Source organism: Elgaria multicarinata, chromosome 8, assembly GCF_023053635.1.
Source record: "Elgaria multicarinata webbii isolate HBS135686 ecotype San Diego chromosome 8, rElgMul1.1.pri, whole genome shotgun sequence".
In the NCBI taxonomy this organism is placed as follows: domain Eukaryota; kingdom Metazoa; phylum Chordata; class Lepidosauria; order Squamata; family Anguidae; genus Elgaria; species Elgaria multicarinata.
The window spans coordinates 11,500,547-11,521,874 of record NC_086178.1 but is presented as its reverse complement, the minus strand read 5'-3'; the positions used below and the strand labels follow the sequence as shown (position 1 = coordinate 11,521,874).

Sequence of the window (21,328 nt, the reverse complement as noted above, 5' to 3'; positions counted from 1 at the left end):
CTTAGTACTCTGTAAAAAATAACAATTCCAAAGTAAACACATTTGATTAGAGTTACTCCACAGCAACGGCTCTCATTTACTTCTTATTCTTTTGGCTGGTTCACAAGATAAGAACACCGCAAATTGCTTTATTCAGACAACTTACCGCCAACAGGCAGTGGAAATGTTAGCAGAACCACCTCCATTTTTAACAGGAAACTGTAAAATCTCCATTGCACACCAAGCAAAATGTCATAATGCCCTGTATGAGAATGTCTCCTTGTGTGCGTCCTTGCATCCTTGATTACTAATATAAACAAGAGTCCTGGCTCCAGCTGTCTGTGTCGAAGTTAACTTCTATAACTTACTGTCAGGCCAAAGGTATTGTTTACAGGACTGTTTAGCATAATTAGCTATGCCTCAGTGTTATGTTCTGATTGGTTAATGCTGCTACTGGGCCCTGCCCCTTGAAAGCTTTAATACTGTACCATATTCCCTATGTCTTTCGTCTGATTGCTCCCTTTGAAGAGACCAGGCCTTGATTACTAATCAATAAAGCACTTTTGAACCCTCTGTCGCTGGAATGGTGGAGTCATGCTTAAGGGCTGTTTGGATCTCGTCCTTGGGTGAAAAGAACATTGATCTAACAGAAAGCTCACGCAATCTCTCTTTATTAAGTTTTTCAAGATGAGACCATCTTCCGGTATTATATCTACACAGTATACAAAGAGCTAATTAGCTATATTTTTTCCTAAACAGGCAAAGGTCTGTGCCTTTGCACAACATGGCCTGGCTTTCTGGCTTAACCACCATGGTTAAAGCCATAGTTTAAGGTGTCTTCTGAACAGGGCCCCTGAATCTAAAGAACGGGTAGCTGCAACAGGGGAGCTGTGTCCAGATGCCCCTGAATGGGCAGTAGTATTTCCAGGAGCCTCGCACTCAAAGAGACAAAAGCGTGGATTGGAGGAGGAACCCAGGGGCCTGGCCTTTGTTTCGTTGTAGGAAATGCAATTGCCTTTTGGAAACCTGCATTGATTTCTGTGCTTCGCCAGTCGACTTCATGTCTAACGGAATCTAAGCAAACTGATCTATCGGGTGATGCTTCATAACTTATGCCCTTTAGCTTAGAACGATTACTTTGTGTGTTATTCTGGAGGCCTGAGCTATTCAGCACCCAGTCAAAGTAGATACTTTGGAATGATTGCCGAGATGAAACTAGAGCACTTGTGAAAGGAGTGACAGCTTATTGATAGAGAATGGATGCAGAATAACAATGCAAAGAAAGCTCACACATCTCTTCCGCTCACGTAGCTGGCAACTCCCAGAGAGCTGGCATTTGCTGGGGCCCCAAATCAACAGCAAACAGAGATCGTTCCTTTGAGCCTCAAGATCTCCAAGTTGGTGTGCACATTCCCCTTGGAGCGAGGCCAAATTGGTTAGGCCTCAGCTCCATCATTTATACGCTTTCTGATATTCTAGTACATGCCCCAAAGCATGGACTAATGAGTTACTTGTCCTATGACTAACAGATCCCAACATTCCAACATGGGGTGAGGGTGGGGTGGAGGGTTAGATTCTCATTTCCTCAGCAAGATAGAGCAGTAAAGCAAACAGAGAAAATTAGGTAGCTGCTTAAATTGAGGACTGCACTCTTGTCAGAGCCAGACAACTAGAAATTGTTAAGCCTGTGTATTGAAGCCTGCTTGCTTTATACCCATCTCTCTCACTATGAGAAGCCACAGCGTTGCCCAATACATCTAGGGCATGTACTAGAATAAGTTTTTAAATCTCTTTACTGGCTGCCAATTAGTTTCCAGGCAAAGTATAAAGTGTTGGTTATTACCTTGAGCCTTGTGTGGCGCAGAGTGGTAAGCGTCAGTTACTGCAGCCAAACTCTCCCCCCGGCCTGAGTTCGATCCCAGCGGAAGCTGGTTCTCAGGCAGCCAGCTCAGGTCGACTCAGCCTTCCATCCTTCCGAGGTCGGTAAAATGAGTACCCAGCTAGCTGGGGGAAAGGTAACTGCGACTGGGGAAGGCAATGGCAAACCACCCCGCTCCAAAAAGTCTGCCAAGAAAACGTCAGCGAAAGCAGGCGTCCCTCTAGGAGTTGGCAATGACTCAAGTGCTTGCACGAGAAGTTCCTTTCCTTTCCTATTACCTTGAAACCCTACATGGTTTGGATCCAGGCTACCTGCGGGATCACCTTCTCCCGTACAATCAGCCCCGCACACTCAGGTCCTCTGGGAAGAATTTACTTTAGTCTGCGAAAATTAGGCTGACAAGTATTACCCAGAGGACCTTCTCTTCTGCTGCTCCCAGACTGTGGACTGGCCTGCTGGAGGAGACTCGTCAACTTAACAGTCTTTTAGCATTTAAGAAAGCTATAAAGACTGATCTATTCCGGCAGGCCTATCCAGTGGAATTTTGGGATGTTTTTGGGATGTTTTAATAATATATACTATGTTTTTAATTCAGTTTTATGTATTTTATACTTATTGTTGTTCCCTGCCTCGATCCAAATGGAGAGGTGGGTAAGAAATAAAATTATTATTATTATTATTATTATTATTATTATTATTATTATTATTATTATTATTATATTAGAAACAAGAAAACTGCCCTTTAAACAGGCCTGTATAGATTTAATAAACAGCATATTGGACAACTGTGTAACTTCAACACCAGACCTAACTCCTCACTATTTCTAGCTCACTACACTTTGCCATCTAAGCCTCTCCATTGTCCCTTCCATTCTGCAACCACAACACACAATCACACCATCGGCCCCTTTCTCGCACTTGTAAAATTTCCCTTTGATTTATGATCGGTGTTTTGAACAACAGCAAAAGTTTTAATTCCAAAAACTCCATCCGGTTCTCGGTCTGTTCTCCCTCGGCATTTCATAACTTGGCCAGTAAAAGTGCAGGCAGGAGACAGAGAGAGCTATAATCAAAGGTGTCCTACATTCTCAGGAGGCTACAATAGACTCTCTCTCTCTCTCTCTCTCTCTCTCTCTCTCTTTTTTTGTTCTTTTGGTAGCTTTTGCTTGCTGGGTTGAATCAGAAATAAAATGAAATGAAATAAAAATTCTTCTCAATGGCTGTGTTTGAGGAGATGCTCTGTGATAGAAGTTGGGGGATATTAAAGGGCAGCTCACAGCATGATGGCTAGTTTCCTGTTCTATACGTTGTTTTTTTAAAAGTGAATTGAGGCTTTTTAAAAATATGTGAAGTATTAATAACGGAGACTTTGCACTGGAAGGAATCTCAACTACTTATATTGGGGCAGGAAGCCTTCCTCTATCAATAATGGTTATAATGGCAAAACTGAATATTTGTATTATTGTTGTATATGACTGTCACAGACCAGCAGTGTCCTATTTCAGACAAAATACCATTCCCCACTCCTCTTTGCTCTTCCCTTCCTTCTATTTCTCAGTTTCTGTGACTCTGACTGGGTTCGGACGGCATGATAACCAACGGTGGGTTAAATTGTCAACGGTGGGTTAAACAGTCAATGGCTGGCTATTGTGTTGTCTGTTGGGACCTCTTCACACCATGGTTGGTTATTCAGCTGAAATAACAAATGAAAATAATCAGCGTTGTGCAGAGTTGATTATTTGAATAACCGTTGGTTCTCATGTCGTGTATCAGGCACAGTTGACTATTTTGTCGCACACAGTTGGTTATTTTCAGCGACTACAGAATTCCCCTGGCAAGAGCAGCCAAAGCAGCGGCAGCTGCCACTCTGGTCCAGCCAGCAAAACTTGCAATGGCTGATGGGATACCAGCAGGAGGACTAGAGGGGGGGGGAGAGAGGGGGATGTGTCAATCAAACACACTGTGGGTTGTGGTGGACAGCTTGATGAAAATGTCAGCTCAGTGTGCAGCAGCTGTGAAGAAGGCAAACTCCATGTCACACATTATAAGAAAAGGAATTGAGAATAAAACTGCCTTCATTCAAATCTATGGTGCGACCACACTTAGAATACTGTGTACAGTTCTGGTCACCACACCTAAACAAATATTATAGAGCTAGAAAAAGTGCAGAAAGGGGCAACTCAAATGATTAAGGGGCTGGAGCATCTCCCTTATGAGGAAAGGTTACAACAGCTGGGATTGTTTAGCTTGGAAAAAAAGGAGGTGTGGAGACCGTGGATAGGGAGACATTTTTCTCCCTCTCTCAAAAAACTAGAACCCAACAGGGTCATCCCATGAAGCTGATTGGTGGGAGATTCAGGACAGTTAAAAGAAAGTACTTCACACAGCCCATAGTTATATACTATGGAATTCACTACCACAAGATGTAGTGATGGCCACCAATGTGGATGGCTTTAAAAGGCAGTTGGATAAATTCCTGGAAGAGAAGGCTAACCATGGCTACTAGCCCTGATGGTTGTGTGCTACCTTCAGTATCTGAGGCAGTAAGGCTGTGTGCACCAGTTGTTGGGGAACATGGGTGGAAGGGTGCTGTTGCACCATGTCCTGCTTTGTTGGTCCCTTGTTGACTGCTGGTTGTAACTTCCACTGAGTAGTGGATGAGTGGCTATAAGATTGCAGCCTTAAGTCAAACATACATTCTCCTTGCAGTAAAAGGACTTAGGAGCTAAGCCAAAGGCAGCCGAGGCAAAGAAGATTCCGAGAAGGGAGTTGGCGTCACGTCAGACAGGCTTCCCCAACTTCATGCCCTGCAGATGTGTTGGACTACACTACAACTTCTATCATCCCCTGACAGCATGGTGCCATCTGGAAGGCTCCAGGCTGGGGAAGTCTGCCATCAAAGTTCTGGGGAGATGTTTCAGGCCCATGACAAGCAACATTGTATTTATTGCATTTTATATCATGTTTTTATACTGTTGTTTTATACTTTGAATGGTTTTAATGTTTGTTAACCGCCCAGAGAGCTTCAGCTATTGGGCGGTATAGAAATGCAATAAATAAACAAATGAGGAAGACAAGAGTCTCATGGCACTTTCAAGAGAATAACAAATTTATTTGGGCATAAGGTTTGCTGGACTAAAGCCTTCTCCATGGAAGTAGCCAATGACACAGAGGTGGTTATTTGACCAGGTTAGCACATGCACAGGTGGCTTTAAGGTAGATTCCTGCACTAAGCAGGGGGTTAGACTCGATGGCCTTATAAGCTCCTTCCAGCTCTACTGTTCTATGATTCTGTGATTTATTTATTTCATTTCATTTCTATATCACCTTCATTTCTATATCACCTTGAGCTTCAGCTCAAGAGAGCTGAAGCTCTCTTGGTGGTTTGGAAAAATTTAAACCACAAGGTGCAGCATAAAATATAAAATATGGAAGCTTAAAACCACAATGGTCTGGTTCACACAACATGCTAAACCATGCCGTTTAACCACAAAATGGTTAATGGAATGCATTAAGATCAATGCATTCCATTAACCATTTTGTGGTTAAGCAGCATGGTTTAGCGTGTTGTCTGAACCAGGCCAATATAAAACTACAGCCAGAATAAAACTGAGCAGCAACACAGAGTTAGGGGGTCATCAGACAAATGTTTTATAGGCTGCTCATTACTGGGCACTCATGGATTTTCGCGGGTCCTATTCACGACGTCACCAGCCTCCCATGCATCTTCCGTTCTTTCTGGCTTTCTTCCCATGACACAAAAAGACCTCGGTAAGTCCAATTTACTTTAAAAAAATGGAACTCACCGCGATTTCCTGCTGAAGCCGGACCGGAAATTTGCGCAAATTTCCTCCATAAAGTTAAGCGAGACTGGAAATTTGCGCAAATTAGGACATTAGTGCAAATTGAACTGGAAATCAAGAACTAATATTTTCTGCAGACGTTGTGCTCACAGTCAAGGCATGCTCGCATGTTTTGCAAGTGAAACCAAAACTCTCATACAACTCAAGCTTCAGGATGCCTACGTCATGTGACCTAATGCACCCAGGCCAATGTGTATGTCAGGCTCTTCTATGCTTAGGTTGTCCTTTTCATTTCAATGATGGGAGCAGCTCTGTCCATCTCGTTCGGAGGTGGGGAACGCATGGCCTTCTAGATGTCCATGGACTGCAACTTCCATCAGCCCTGGACAGCATAGCCAATGGTGAGGAATGCTGGGAGCTACAGTCCCTCCATTCTGGAGGACCACACGCTCCCCATCCCTGGAGTAGTTCCTTCCACTGAAATAAACTGGCCAGCCTTGGTGTGAAGGAAACCCCATGTGTGCATTAGAACACGTGTGCACATGAGACATCGCCAGTGTGATGACACAGAGTACATGCTGTTCTGGTTTTGGGCAACAGCAGTTGCAGGATTAGGCACTGGTGGTCTCATTTAAGTATGAAAGCATATTATGAATACATAATTGTTGTTTCAGCTTAGGATCATCATTAATTCTTCTGGAAAGTCTGCATTCCTCTGCTTTCTCTATAACCCCATTAAATAGGCACAAGAAGAGATTCATTTTTGGCAGCAAGCTGCACAAAGATTTGCCCACCTGACAGTGGTTCCGAGGGCATTACGATAACAGTAGGAGCTTAAGTTTAAGAGTTTTCTTGACATCATCAAGTCCTTCCCCCCATCCCTGCTGTGCAAAGGCCTGATTCATCGCTGTGCCTCTTTTGTGTTTCAGGCCTTTGATGCTTCACAAGAAGATTTCACAAAGAGCAGCCAGCTGGCTTTCCCATCTCTGACATAAAAATGCCCCCAAGTTCCCGAATCTCAGTGCAGTTAATTTCATTCTTGGACATGTGTCTCTATCCAGAAGAACAGGTGCTTAGAGGGACATCGCAGACAATGCCAGGAAAATGCTTTTAAGACCATTGTTTTCCTCCCCTCTTTCATTATTTATAAAAATAATAGGTGGGGGGGGGAATGGAGAATATTGTAGAGCTGCTTCCCTTCATTATCGTTGAAAGGGTGGGTGGGTGGGGGGACTCAAGTGGAAGGCCACAAAAGGAGCATTGACATTTTGACGTCAAGGATGGAGAGTCCAAAAGCATTTCAAGCTGTAATGACCCTTCATTGGAGGATAAATTTTAAAACACAGTGACAATAAAAGAAATTATACACGCACACACACGCATGCATGCAAACACTCCGTCAGCCAAAGTTTCATTATTCCATTTGACTCGCTACTGGTGCTGGTATTGACATTTAAAGCCCTAAACAGTTTGGGGCCAGGTAATTTGAAGGAACGCTTCCTCCCATATGTACCTGCCTGGACCTTAAGATCATCTACAGGGGCCCTTCTCCGTGAGCCCCTGCCAAAGGAAGTGAGGCAGGTGGCTACTAGAAAGAGGGCTTTCTTCCCTGTGGCACCCCGGTTGTGGAATGAGCTCCCCAGAGAGGTCCGCCTGGTGCCTACACTGTACTGCTTTCGTCGTCAGCTGAAGACCTTTTTATTCTCTCAATATTTTAACACTTAATTTTAACTTAAATTTAAATCTTACTGTTTTAACTCTGTATTTTAATCTTATATCAATTTTGTTGCGTGGTTTTATCCTGGTTGTGCTTTTTATACTGTATTTTGTAATTGTGCTTTTAACCTGTTGGTTGTTTTATTGTGGTTTTAATTTTTGTGAACCGCCCAGAGAGCTTCGGCTATTGGGCGGTATAAAAATGTAATCAATCAATCAATCAAATACTTCTTGTAAGTCCCTTTTTTCAAGTGTGGACAGACTTCATACTTGCATGGTCTACTTGGTTTGTCGGTTTGTTTTAACTAAAGATCCACCAACTGGAACCTAGAGCAAACACACACACACTCTCTCTCTCTCTCACACACACACACACACACACACACACTTAGAATTTAAAAATTCTGAGGCCTATAATTTGTTTTAAGTACCCGAACTGAATGCAGTTCACAGGTTTTCCAAAAAAACAAAAACAAAAACAAAACCCACCTCTCTTGATTACTCTGAATTTTCCTCATTTCAGCAGTTTTATTTAGGGCCAGGTGGGTGTCTTTTTGATCCTGCAATCCAGCCCACCCCCCAACTTTTTTGAGTCACTGTCACATTTGGAATTTTGATAGTGTGTTGTGAGTGCTCTCACAAAATGGTTGACATGGGCGGGCTTGCCTATTCAAATGGCTGCTATGGTAGTCACAAAACACCCATTTCCCAGAAGGCAAACTGGTGTGCAATTAAAAGGAAAATAAGAACCGAAGTACCACAATAACCCTAAGATCCTAACTATGAAGCAGAAGTGAGGTCTGAGCTCCAGAACACCAAAATAGTCTTTTCAACCTTCAGAAAGGTGGCGCTTCAGGGGAACACTTCATTTTGCAGCATGCCAGCCTCCTAATTTAAAAAAACGGCTTAAAAAACACCCTTAAAATCAGGAAGGTCCCTGCTGGGCATCAAGACAGGTGCTTGCTGGCACATTCAAGTCCATGGGCACCATGTTGGAAACCCCTGTGTGAAACAATCGGAAGCCAGAAATCTTTGTTGATCTATTTCCAAACCACCCAGAGTTCTATCAGTAGATCTACATCTACCTTATGCCCATGCCTACCTTACTTCTTTATATTTTTTAATGCCCTGATCCAGCTGAAAAAATTTGCATGTATCGCTTGGTGGATTGAGAACCTGTTGGGTCATGAAGGCGATGTGACTTCAGATAAACACAACCTCCTTGAAACCCCCTAATTGCTTGCAAGGATTGTAGTGCAGCCTGCCAGCACTACATTAGATATCATGTGGATAAAGGTGATCCACCTAGACAAGGTCTACTTAGACTTTCAAAGGCTTTTGACAAAGTCACTCACCAAAGACTCCTGAGTAAACTTAGTAATCATGGGGTAAGTTGATGTCTTGTGGTTTGGCAACTCATTAAAGCACAAGAAACAGAGAGCGGGAATAAATGGTCAATTCTCCCCATGGAGGGATGTAAATGGGGGCCCCCACAAGGATCTGTACTGGGAACCGGTGCTTTTTAACTTGGTCGTTAATGATCTGGGCAGGATCTACATGTCAGGTTTTTAGCCTGTGTAAGTTTTTACTGGAACTAGGGACCTAAGAAATGTTAATTGGGATACTCATCTCAAGGCTTTGGAAAGAAGCCAGGATACTCAGGTGGAGGGTATCTGGGCAGAACAGCAAACTAGCTGATGCAATCCAGTGTTCACATTGCATGAGAACACTGTGATTGGTTCTCATCTGTATAAATATGTTATTGGTAATGAATCAGTGTGGAGAGTTTTTGTGGAGCATTATTCTGAATTGTTCTCTGTATATACTTGTACAGTAAACTTAGATAAGTAGTTAAAAGCTACTGTGTCTGAGTCTTCCTTCTTCATTGGACTATTCATTTGCTACCTGGATCCTCTGGTTCAGCTTGCATTATTTGCACTCTGTGCATGCTCTGCTGGTGTGAAACACATCACCCTCCTGACACTACACTGCTGCTTTAAAACAGTTTATAACAGCAGTGACAACTGTTGGGGCCCAGGACACACACCACATACAGTTTTCAAAACATTTTCAAAGGGTCATATCTTGCTTAGTGTAGATCTGGCCCTGGAGTTAGAGGTGAGCATAGAGCCCAGGCAGTCACTGGGCAGACCAGCGAGCTAGACCAGGTGATGAAACATGCAAGAGAATGATGTTAGTTCTCTGCCTCCATTGCACCCTTGGGAAGCTTGTCTGACAGAGCTCTTTTGAATGGCAATGGGGATGTTACACCTGAGCCCCAGGAAGGTGATGTTGGAAGCTCCATGCTCTATTAAGCTCCAGATTGGATTAGTGAATCACATTCTACATGGAGCTACCCTTGGTAACAGTTCAGAAACTTCATCTAGTACAGCTATTGGGAGGTATAGAAATGCAACAAATAAATAAATTTGTCTGCTGGAGTTCTAGCTAGTTTAGATGGAATTAGGTGGACATGATAGCACTCCTCAAATACTTGAAAGGTTGTCACACAGAGGAGGGCCAGGATCTCTTCTCGATCATCCCAGAGTGCAGGACACGGACTACTGGGCTCAAGTGACAGGAAGCCAGATTCTGGCTGGACATCAGGAAAAATTTCCTGACTGTTAGGGCAGTACGGTAATGGAATCAGTTACCTAGGGAGGCTGTGGCCTCGCTCACGCTAGAGGCCTTCAAGAGGCAGCTGGACAACCATCTGTCAGGGATGCTTTAGGGTGGATTCCTGCATTGAGCCGGGGGTTGGACTTGATGGCCTTATAGGCCCCTTCCAATTCTATTATTTTATGATTCTATGTTACATCTGTTCTGAAAGAATTACATTGGCTGCTGATTCCATACCAAGCCCATTTGAAGGTTCTAGTATTTGCCTTTAAAGCCCTAAATATCGGAAGGAGCACCCCCTCCCATATCAAGCTGGTGTGCAAACTGCATCTATAAGAAAAGTATTTTTTGTTCTACAACAGGTGTGTGTGTGGGGGGGGGTTCTACTCTGTCGTGGCGCCCTGACTTTCAAATGCCTTCCCATGGGAGCTATGGCTTGGTGTCAAAATTGTATTCCTTTCAATACCCAGTTAAAACCTTTGCTTTTCCCCACGCATTTAAAACTTGCAATTTTAGCTGGTTGCAATAGTTTTTATGCCTCTCAATGTTATTGTATTTTGATTGGGTTGAATGTTTGATTTTTTGTATATTCTGCCCTGAAATTTCTGAATGCAGGCATGGCGTATACATTTTTGAAATAAAAAAATAAACACACACACGTCCCATCCCTCCAGCTCGAGGGGGGGGTCACCTGCCCCCCTTTTTGCTTCCTGTCTTCATCTCTGGGTATGATTTTTAAAAAAATGTGCTCGTGTTCATAGTGTGGGGGCATTATTTTTTACTTTCCATATCAGGCACAAAAAATGTCTTAGGCAAACTTTGTCTGAGACCTTAAATCCACACTGATCAAATTTTTATTTATTTTTATAAAAATCCATGGTACAAATTTGCCTGGACTGCCACTCCTCCCCCATACACACACCCCATACCTGGGAAACCTCTTCCAATCCCAGATAGGTGTGTGTGTGTGTGTGTGTGTGAATAAGAGAGAGAGAGAGAGAGAGAGGGAGAGAGAGAGGAGTATGGCAGCATTGCCTAATAGTTGAAGGCAATCCTGGTCTCTATTTAATGACATTATGTTTTGCTTCACTATTGAGTCTTTGCCAGTGGAGCCTGGTGACTCAGTTTTCAGTGGGGCTGTGAATCTGTTCTGGGTTTCGGCCAGAACCAGTCAGAACTCTAAAAGAGCTATCGTAGTGCTGAACCCCTTGGGGAAACTCAAAAGGGAAACAGCTCCCACTGATCTTTGCATGTTGGTTCTAGACAATGGTGTTTTATCACATCTTTGGCGACATACAATGAAGATAAGAGTGGGGCTCCAAATACATACGAGCGGATCACGCGTGGAAATTCAGCGGTGAGGAGGAAAGCCCTCTGCACATGCTCCGAAGCACCACGTGAGTCGGAGCGTTCCGGAGCTGAGCCCCCGGCCCCCTTGCGAGCCCTATGGTTTCAGCGAAGCTTTGCTGATGCTGACAAGCAAGTAGCAAGAGCGGGGACGCGAGCAAGGCCGGCCGGCCTCGCCTGTGGTTGCAGAAAAGGGGAACACAGTGACGCTGGGGAGCGGGGAGGGGTCAGGGGCTCGGGGATCCCTGGGGGGGATCTGGGCCGGGGGGGGATTTGGGAGGGCCCGCGCCTGCCCGGGGCTCCGGGCTCCCGGGGCGTTGGGGACGGCCGCTTCCGCCCCGCTCTCCGGCCGCCTTTTGCTGCTGCTGCAGCCTCACCGCCATTCTTGCCTCGCCCCCGACGGGGCCGCCTCCTCCCTCGGCTGCCAGGCGGGCGGAGCAGGGGCGGGGCCAGGGGCGGGCCTTCCCGGGCAGGCGCCCGGCCGCTCAGCCCCGGATGCATGACTTCATCCTTCCGCCCGGGTTTCCTTTATGATGTAGGGCTCTCCCGAGCGCTCTGCTCAGACGCCGCCGAGTCTGCTGGACGCCGCACGCGCTCGCTCGCCCGCCCGCTCCCTCCATCGCCCGCCCGCCCGCCCCAACCGCACGGACTCCCGCCGACCCGCCCGGCTTCCCTCCCTCTCGATCTCTCTGGGTAGCGCCGAAGCAAGCGATCGAGCCGCCGCCGCCGCCGCGATGTCTGAGATCCTGCCCTACAACGACGACAAAGTGGCTCGCTATGGCACCGATTCGGAAGTCAGCGACATCTCCTTCAGCTGCCGCCTCCAGGACACCAACTCCTGGAGCAACCAGTCCAAGAGGCCCCCCAAGCTGGGCCAGATTGGCAGAGCCAAGAGAGGTAAGCGGCGCCCGCGCGCGGCTGCCTGGCTTTGGCGCACTTTGCGCGCGCGGCGGCGGCGGGGGGTGGTGGCATCGCCTCCACCCCCATAACACCATCAACACCCCCCCCCTCCTGGCCCCTGCCCACAAACGGGGAAGGGAAGGCGGGCAGGCCAACCAACCACCCCGCGAAACGGATCCCAGCGTCCTCCTCGGGAGTAAATCGAAGCTCCCCACCACCACTCCAAACCCGATGGGTTGGTTGACCCCCCTCCCCTCCGCCCGCACTTCCTTCGCCGTCTGTCTCTCGCTTTGCACCTGGGATTGTACATTCTAGCCGGATTGGTGCAGGCGGATCCTGCCGCAGAGGGACAGGGGCGGATCGATCACTGCCCCTCTAAAAAACCCACCGCCCGGCACACATCGAGATCCCCGTTTCCTCTGGCAGCTGGTCTCCGATCTGGCCCATTTGCCGCATAAATCCCACTCCTCCCCCAAACAAGCGCACACGCGCACGCACGCACACACACACACGCACATCTCCCCCAAGGCTAAGGTGCTCCCCCGGCGCCTCTAGCCTGTTCCCCGGGCTGGCTGCGCTCGCTTTTTAATCACCTTAGTTGGCGGGCTCTGCGCTCCATCTGGAAAAGGCAGGGAGCCATTTTCCTGGAGCGGATTTCGTTGCCAGATGTTGAGGGGGGGGTGGAGGCGGCGGCAGCGGCAGCGGCAAATCAAGCCCCATAGCAGCCCCCAAGGGACGGCAGGGCAAGGGGGCTTTGGTGGACCGAGCCCAGCCGGGGCGCCAAGAGGTGCTGAGCTTCTCTCCTGCTGCCCCTTCTGACGGTGTGATGTGTGTTTACTCTCCTGTCCCTGCAGTTGTGATTGAAGATGATAGAATAGACGATGTGTTGAAGGGGATGACAGACAAGTCGCCTTCTGGGGTATAAATCAGCACGGAAGGCGCCTGCACCCAGATGCAGACTGATCCCTGAATTTTTAAGCACTTTTGGCTGTGCATGTTTGTTGGGATTGTGGACAAACAAGGAAAGCAAAGGAAGGAGATGAGGCTGCTGGCAACACCCTCCACCCCCAACGCAGACCCCAACCCGAAGAGGTAACTGATGGGGGCCACCATCTCACCCTCCTCCGCATCAACGGAGAGCCAAGGGACAAAAAGACCTTGTCGCCCAACGCTATCCTGATTACCAATGCACGATGCCCAACCCCGGAGTTGCGACGTCCACGACCCTTCTAGAAGGAGCTTCCTTTTTTCTTTTCCTCTTTTTTGGTTGCGGAATGGAAGCTCTCGCGCCTTGGGGAGCTGTCCACTTCAGCACTGCCGCTCGGCGCACGCCGGCCATCTCCCTACGCGCCCGCTCTCGGGGAGCTGTCCATTTCAGCATCCTCCCCTGGGATGCTCCGGCTGCAAAGCCGTCCATGGCAGCGGCTTTTCCTGCGCCCATGCTGGGTGCTGTCTGTTTCCCTGTATTCCAGAACCTTCTATCCCGCACCCCCTCCCCCGCAATTGCTTCCACCCAGTCCACAGCAGCAGCAGCAACAACAGCAGTGTAGCGTCCCCTCTTTTGTCTTGGGTGACCCCAGGCCATGACACGAAGGTGCTGTTTCTCTGAGAGCGCTGAGCCACGGGATCGCCCAGTGCTCTCCATTTTTAAGGTGGGTGGTGGTGGTTCTCCTTTAGCCATGCACTTTACGCCTTTCCCTTTTCCGGGGGGTGGCTGTGTAGCTGACACCTGCATAGACATAAGATACGTATATACATATACAGACCCACACTAACAATAACAGTTCCATTGTATTTGGAGTCACCACTTCTGTATTTCCAATGGACAACCGCTCCATCCTACACAGTAGGTCCTCTGACCCCTACAAACCAACCCGTAAAAAAACCAATCCGTTTGCAAAATACCAGCAGTTTGGAAGCAAACCCAAAGCCAGCAGTGCTGAGTGGAAGACAGAGAAGGTTCGGATGCGGATGGACTATAATAATAATAATTCAAAAAGACAGTGATTGTTTTTGCTGTCAAGAGACATTTTTGCTCCATCTTTTTTGCATGAGCTTCCTGGTCTTGGTGCCCACGTTTCGGTGCCACTAGTCATTCCACTATGGCACGCTTCTTTTTAACAGAAACTCCTCATATTTGTATTTTTATATCCGAATATTTGTTAACAACAATCTGCTAATGTCTAATGTCAAAACGTTGCATCAAAAGATTGTTTGTATTTTTTTTCCCATAAAAAGAAAGTGAGACAAGATTTTTATAAGATGGATTTCCCTTCGGAAGGCAGATATATTGAAATAGTTGGCTATCTTAATTATATATCAGTATTGGACAGGACTTCTTGAATGTGTTTCAGGTTTTGCACACATCATCGTTAACAAGAAATGTATTTGAAGAGTCTTATACTGTGATCAATGGCTTTGTTGATGGACTTTGTAGGAACATGATGAATTTAGAAAAAAAACTATTGCACTGTTTATGAATGTGTTCAGATAACTTGCTGGTTATTTGATGCCTCTTTCTTAGGAGGAGATGTTCAGAGTTGTTTTTAATTTTGTACTTTAATTTAATTTATTTTTTTTAAGAAGCTAATTCTTGTCCATTGTGCATGAAAAACCATCATCTTTTCAATAATATACAATGACATTTTATGAAGACAAGCAAAAAATAATAATATTGTCATAACATTCTAAGAATGACCCATTGTAAATTTTAATGCCATTTTTCACTGTACTGGTGAACAAAACTCAAATGAATAAATACATACATGTACTGAAATGGAAGTAGACAGTTCTGAGTATCTTCCTTAGTAAAGATCAAGCACGATCTAGAAGCCAGTGGTTAGCAACACAACAGCTGCTACGGCAACTTCTCCACCAGCCAAGGACTCCAACCCATTGACAGAAATGGCTGAGAGATTGTTTAAAAAGCAATTACTGTTTTCTCTGGGGAATCATGTAGGAATCCTGCCAAGGACTGTGCTGAGCTATAGACCTTGACCCAGGTACTTTCTCTTTCTCTTTTTCTCTCTCTCAGGGCAAAAGGCTTAGGTTCTAGGAACCAGGCAGAGAGAGCCAGGTTTTGAGCCAGAGATATTCTAGCTATGGAAGCCTAAATCTCTGCAGTTGCCTGATTGGGATGGCAAGAACTAAATGACCTAGTTTTGCATGATAGACAGAAATAGAAATTCAAGCAGCTGAGCAGCTTGTTGGCTGTTAAATATTTTAGCAGAGCATCTCAAAGGAGCTGCCCTTTTCGCCTTTGGGAAAGGGACGGGGCTCTGTGGAGGAAGGCAACGGTGCAGAAATCGGCTCATTGGGGGCACCTGCATTGTGCGGGAGAGGGGATGCCTGAGAAGAGAAGTCTGCTGCATTTAGTCTCAGTTGAGAGGGTGGCAGGCTGATAGCAGCACAGAAGGGGTGGCCCAGGGAGAAATGGCCATGACCATTAGCAAGCCCTTTGCTGGAAAAGCTCACACTGGGAGCCATCCATGAGGTGCCTGGATCCATTCCAAGCAGGAGGCCTAGGGAACGTCCTTCAAGCCCTTGGGAAATGTTTGCAAACGAGGGACAACTCTAAGGAACTCTAAGGCGTGTTTATTTCTCCTTCTATACATCCTGGGATTGCTCTGGATGGGTTTTTGTTTTCCCCCTTTGGAAAACATTCATTTGGTTTCTTTAGTGGAATGCTGCTTCTGTTTTGTTTGTGCCGTTTAACTCAAAAGGACTCCTTTGCCAAGAAGTCCCTGCTGACTCCACTGATAATGCAACCCAGCAAGCTACAAAGCTATGCACTTGCAGAACTAAGGGCATGCAAAACTAGGGGCAGGGGGGGGGAATACAGAGAGCGATTACAGGTGCAAATGCAGGGCTAGACACCAACACACAGATGCAAACAAGGCAGCTGAACTGTTCAGCACACAATTAACTGGAACGCATACAGGCAGGCACGGATCCTGAAAGAGAGATCCAACAGCTGTATCATCAACACAGGTATTGAGAGCAACAGATGCACATGTAGAGGTAAGCGGTTATACATTCACTCTTAGGAACAATCGTATAGCATTGCACTCACAGCTACAGGCGTCAGCGGTGCGCACACACACATACTGTCAACTACACCTGAATAATCACAACAGAAATGCCACTCATTTCTAACCAAACCACCCCACCCCTGCAGTTTTAAAAGAGTAAGGGGGAGAGGGTGGGGAGTTAATTTCCGATTCTCTGAAATGTAGCTCTGCTGGTGAGGAAAACTCCCGTGGCTCCAGAAATTCTGGTTTTTTGGGGTGCCTGCTGATTGCTCAGTCAGAGATACATGGCTGTGTCCTTTGGCAGCTTTGCCAGCTTTTTTGCCATGCTGCAGTCTCTGATGACGCTGCTCCTAACGCCTCAGGCTCTGCTCAGCCCCAGCTGGCTCTGCACAAGGAAGTGCTTTACAATCAGACATTTTTTTTTATTCACAAGCTAATTCCCCCTCCTGAATAGCAACATTTAATTAATGGTATCACCTGACACCCGAGATCCCCAGGCAGTCACGGCTACCTGCTTCCTGGAGTCATCCACTTCTTCCTAGCAGCAGTGACTCAAGCAACCACCAGCAGCATCACAAGGACATGTCCAATATCCAGGGTCCTATTTACGTCTCTGCGCTCTGCATCATCATAGAATAGTAGAGTTGGAAGGGGCCTCTAAGGCCATTGAGTCCAACCCCCTGCTCAATGCAGGAATCGACCTTAAAGCATGCCTGAACGATGGCTGTCCAGCTGCTTTTTGATGGCCTGGAGTATGGAAGAGCCCACGACCTGCCTAGGTCATTGGTTCCATTGTCATACTACTCTAACAGGAAGTTTTTCCTGATGTCCAGCCGGATTCTGGCTTCCTGTAACTTGAGCCCATTATTCCGTGTCCTGCACTCTGGGAGGATCGAGAAGAGATCCTGGCCCTCCTCTGTGTAACCTTTCAAGTACTTCAGAGAATCATAGAATCATAGAGTTGGAAGGGGCCTATAAGGCCATCGAGTCCAACCCACTGCTCAGTACAGGAATCCACCTTAAAGCATGCCTGAAAGATGACTGTCCAGATGCATCTTGAATGCCTCTAGTGTGGGAGAGCCCACCACCTCCATAGGTCATTGGTTCCATTGTTGTCCTGCTCCAACAGTCAGTAGGTTTTTCCTGATGTCCAGCTGGAATCTGGCTTCCTGTAACAGGTAGAATTCACCACTGCAAGTTCTAGCGATGGTGGTATAGCGGGGGCTTAACCTTGGGGCCCAAAATCCAGGGCTCTGCAGCCCAGGGAGACCCCAAATGACCACCCAGAGGACATCTGAGGCAAACTCCATTTTATTCCTGTAGGCATGATAGTACTACAATTTAAATGAGGTTAAAAAGCAAAACTGCATCTTCTCAGATATTATTATTATTATTGTTATTGAAATCAGGGTTGGCAAATAATTTCATTGTTCTAACGTATCAGGAATGGCAGAAGCCGTTTTAAAGCATGGAATGGCAGTGGGCTGAGGTGGGGTAGAGTGTGGATCTCATCAAAGGCTTCTGGGAAGGCAGGGGTTCCGTTTTTGCATCCAGACCCTGATTCCTCAGTTGTTGCTTTATGATCGAAAACAAGGGTGGAAAAGAAAACATTTCTTTTCTTTTCCTCTTTCTGTTGAGGGCCACATTTCCTCAGGGTTACTTTGTAAGGAGCTACATGCCAGTCATAGGTGGGGGTCAAACCGGCAGTGGGCGGAGGCACCCCCCTCTCTCTGTCACTCCCTTCTGCTTCCTCCCTCCCCACCCAGAGGGTTGCCAGAATCCTGAACTGATGGCTTGCAAGAGGACTTCTGAAATTACACTGGGGGCCACCCAACCCTGTTCTAAAATCTGGAACTATAGAGAACAGGCAACTTGATGGCCAACGAAGCAATGAGCACCTGCTTTCTCTTTTACTTTGATCATGTTTCTTTTAGAACATGTGTGCTTTGTTCCATTAGGAATTATAAATTGTCCTTGGTTCCAAAACTGTGCTTGCTCCCACACTAGAGGCCTTCAAGAGGCAGCTGGACAACCATCTGTCGGGGATGCTTTAGGGTGGATTCCTGCATTGAGCAGGGGGTTGGACTTGATGGCCTTGTAGGCCCCTTCTAACTCTGCTATTCTATTATTCTATTATTCTATTATTCTATATTGAACAGATTTTGGGTTGCCTTGTGTCTCCAGGCTACAAACCTACTCACACTTACCAGGAAGCAGGCCGGATGGAGTTTCGGAGAGCCCTGTATACCTCCTAATACCACCGGACATAACAAGATGTAATAAATGTTCAGTCCTGGATCCTTTCCTGTTTTAGGAAGGTGATGCCAAAGCATAAAGGGATGAGATATCCTTAGCTTTCCTACATGTGAAGATTTGTTAGTCACCCATCACAGGCGGTTGCTGAGTCGGGAGAGGTAGCTCTCTCCAAGACCAGTAGCCCAGCTCTGGACAGAACACCAGTAGCCTGGGTTGCTTTTTAATAAGGATTAGATAAATTAATGGGAGGACAGACCAAGCAAACCGATATTAGCTATGTATTAGCAAAAAGAAACCTTCAGATCAAATAGCAAAATGCCCCAGATGTTGTAGGCAGGCAACTGGAAATAACCCTCAAGGCCAGCCCATGACATTTCACTGCCATAGCCAAAGGACAAAAAAGTGGCCCTTCACTCCACATGCAGAAACCTTCCGGACCAGTAGCCAGTGGAGGCTGGTGGCTCCGATGTCAGTGGCGCAGTAAATCCGCTACGGGTTTCCGCCAGAACTCTAGTGCACCTTGGATAGCTTCTTTGGAGTTCTGACTAAAACCCGGAGCGGATTTACTGCCCCACTGACATTGGAGCCACCAACCTTCACAGCCCCCTAAACTAGCCACTTGCCTTAGGGGTGTTGGTGGATACGATCCTGTTAACTGCAAGTCCAGTTGGCTTCTGTATGAGGAATGGGGAGGGGGAACGACCTTTTCCTTCACCTCCCGCTGCAAAATGTTTTGACTCTCCCCTACCTTTCTGGCCTGAAATCGAGGGTATAAAAGCTACATCCTGTAAACCATGTCCGGGTAACTTGGGGCCCTCCAGAAGTGTCGGACTATTCTAATATTTATCTATCACATTTATATCCTGCCTTCCCTCCAAGGAGCCTAAGGTACATGATCCTCCTCCGCTCCATTTTGTCCTAACAGTAACCCTGCTGAGAATCTAAAAGAAGGACTTCTTCACACAGCACATAGCTAAACTATGGAATTCACCACCACAAAATGTGTTGATGGCCAACAATTTGGAAGTCTCTAAAAGGGAATTCGACAAATTCCTGGAGGAGAAGGCTATCAATGGCTACTAGTCCTGCTATGGGCTACCTCCAGTATCCAAGGCAGCAAGTCTATATGCACCAGTTGCTGGGGGATATGGGTGGGAGGGTGCTGTTGCACCCATGTCCTGCTATGTTGGTCCCTGGTCGACAGCTGGTTGGCCACTGTGTGAACAGAGTGGTGAACTAGAATGACCCTTTGTCTGATCCAGAATGGCATTTCTTATGTTCTTATGTTCATGGGTTGATCTGTTGTGTGAACCCACGTGCACCAACGAAGCATGGTTTGTTAACCTCGAACAATCCATGAAGAGAACCTAAGATTTGCTGTTAGGTTGTGAAGCTCAATGGGACATGAGAAAGATGGAGCCCTCCCTGTACATTCCTTCCTCTTCAGGCATTGCATGTTGCCAACTACTAATCCTGATAGATATGGGCTACATCCAGTATCTGAGGCAGCAGGTCTATATACACTAGTTGCTGTGGAACATGGTAGGAGGGTGCTATTGCACCCATGTACTTTCCCTGGTCGACAGCTGGTTGGTCACTCTGTGATCCAGCAAGATGTGTTGATGGCCAACAATTTGGAAGTCTTTAAAAGGGAATTGGACAAATTCCTGGAGGCGAAGGCTAACCATGGCTACTAGCCCTGATGGTTATGTGCAACCTCTAGTATCTGAGGCAGTAAGCCTGTGTTCACCAGTTGCTGGGGAACATGGGTGGGAGGGTGCTGTTGCACTCATCTCCTGCTTGTTCATCCCTGGCCGATGGTTGGTTGGCCACTGTGTGAACAGAGTGCTGGACTAGATGGACCCTCGGTCTGATCCAACAGGGCTCCTCTTATGTTCTTAACCTGCTTGTTCACCTGCCTCTTGTTCTGGCCCAGACAACAGTGGTGGTGAGGAGGAGGAGGAGGAGCAGGAGATACTACAGCCTACTTGCTCACCATCTTTCTGCCAGCAAAGCAAGCCAGTGAAGAGAAAGAGTAGGAGCCATCGCAGCGAAGAAAGTAGCCTCGCTGACTGAGGGGGTTCCAAGGAGGGTGTCTTGCCAAAGAGCCCTCCAATACCTGGAGCGGCCCCTCTAACTAGCATAGCCATTGATGAGGCAGGGTGGTAGGTGCAGTCTAACAACATCTGGAGAGCCACAAGTCGCCCACCCTTGGTATAAAGCAGATTTTCATAGATTCATAGAACAGTAGAGTTGGAAGGGGCCTATAAGGCCATCGAGTCCAACCCCCTGCTCAATGCAGGAATCCACCCGAAAGCATCCCTGACAAATGGTTGTCCAGCTGCCTCTTGAAGTCTTCTAGGGTGGGAGAGCCCACAACCTCCCTAGGTAACTGGTTCCATTGCCATACCGCTCTAACAGTCAGGGAGCTTTTCCTGATATCCAGCTGGAATCTGGCTTCCTCTAACTTGAGCCCATTCTTCCATGTCCTGCACTCTGGGAGGATCAAGAAGAGATCCTGGCCCTCCTCTGTGTGACAACCTTTCAAGTACTTGAAGAGTGCTATCATGTCTCTGCTCAGTTTCCTCTTCTCCAGGCTAAACATGCCCAGTTCTTTTGCATCTTAACTTTAGAATAAACAGAGTTGTTCTGAAGGTTGGCCTTCCCTTTCTTGCTGAACTTTCCCTCGATTTCCTACAGGTCCTAAACCCATCCACTCACCCACAAAATCTTGCATGAAGAATTACCTACAGGTTACATAGACAACGGACCAATTTCCCCACCCCCAAACCCATATA

At 46.8% G+C, this 21,328-nt stretch overlaps 1 protein-coding gene across 1 annotated transcript; it reads left to right on the top strand.

The window, feature by feature from the left end:
* The first annotated feature begins 12,016 nt into the window (after nucleotides 1-12,016).
* Nucleotides 12,017-15,024, top strand: CAMK2N2 (calcium/calmodulin dependent protein kinase II inhibitor 2). Its single transcript, XM_063131431.1, has 2 exons — nucleotides 12,017-12,240; nucleotides 13,098-15,024. Exons 1-2 carry the CDS (start codon nucleotides 12,078-12,080, stop codon nucleotides 13,166-13,168), a joined length of 234 nt encoding a protein of 77 aa, XP_062987501.1. The 5' UTR covers nucleotides 12,017-12,077; the 3' UTR covers nucleotides 13,169-15,024.
* Nucleotides 15,025-21,328: the final 6,304 nt, after the last annotated feature.

What these genes read in the sequence shown, in the direction of transcription:
- CAMK2N2 (XM_063131431.1), top strand. Translation starts at nt 12,078, where the DNA reads ATGTCTGAGATCCTGCCCTACAACGACGACAAAGTGGCTCGCTATGGC. An exon ending in GATTGGCAGAGCCAAGAGAG is followed by an intron (nt 12,241 to 13,097) that starts GTAAGCGGCGCC and finishes CTGTCCCTGCAG; the next exon opens with TTGTGATTGAAGATGATAGA.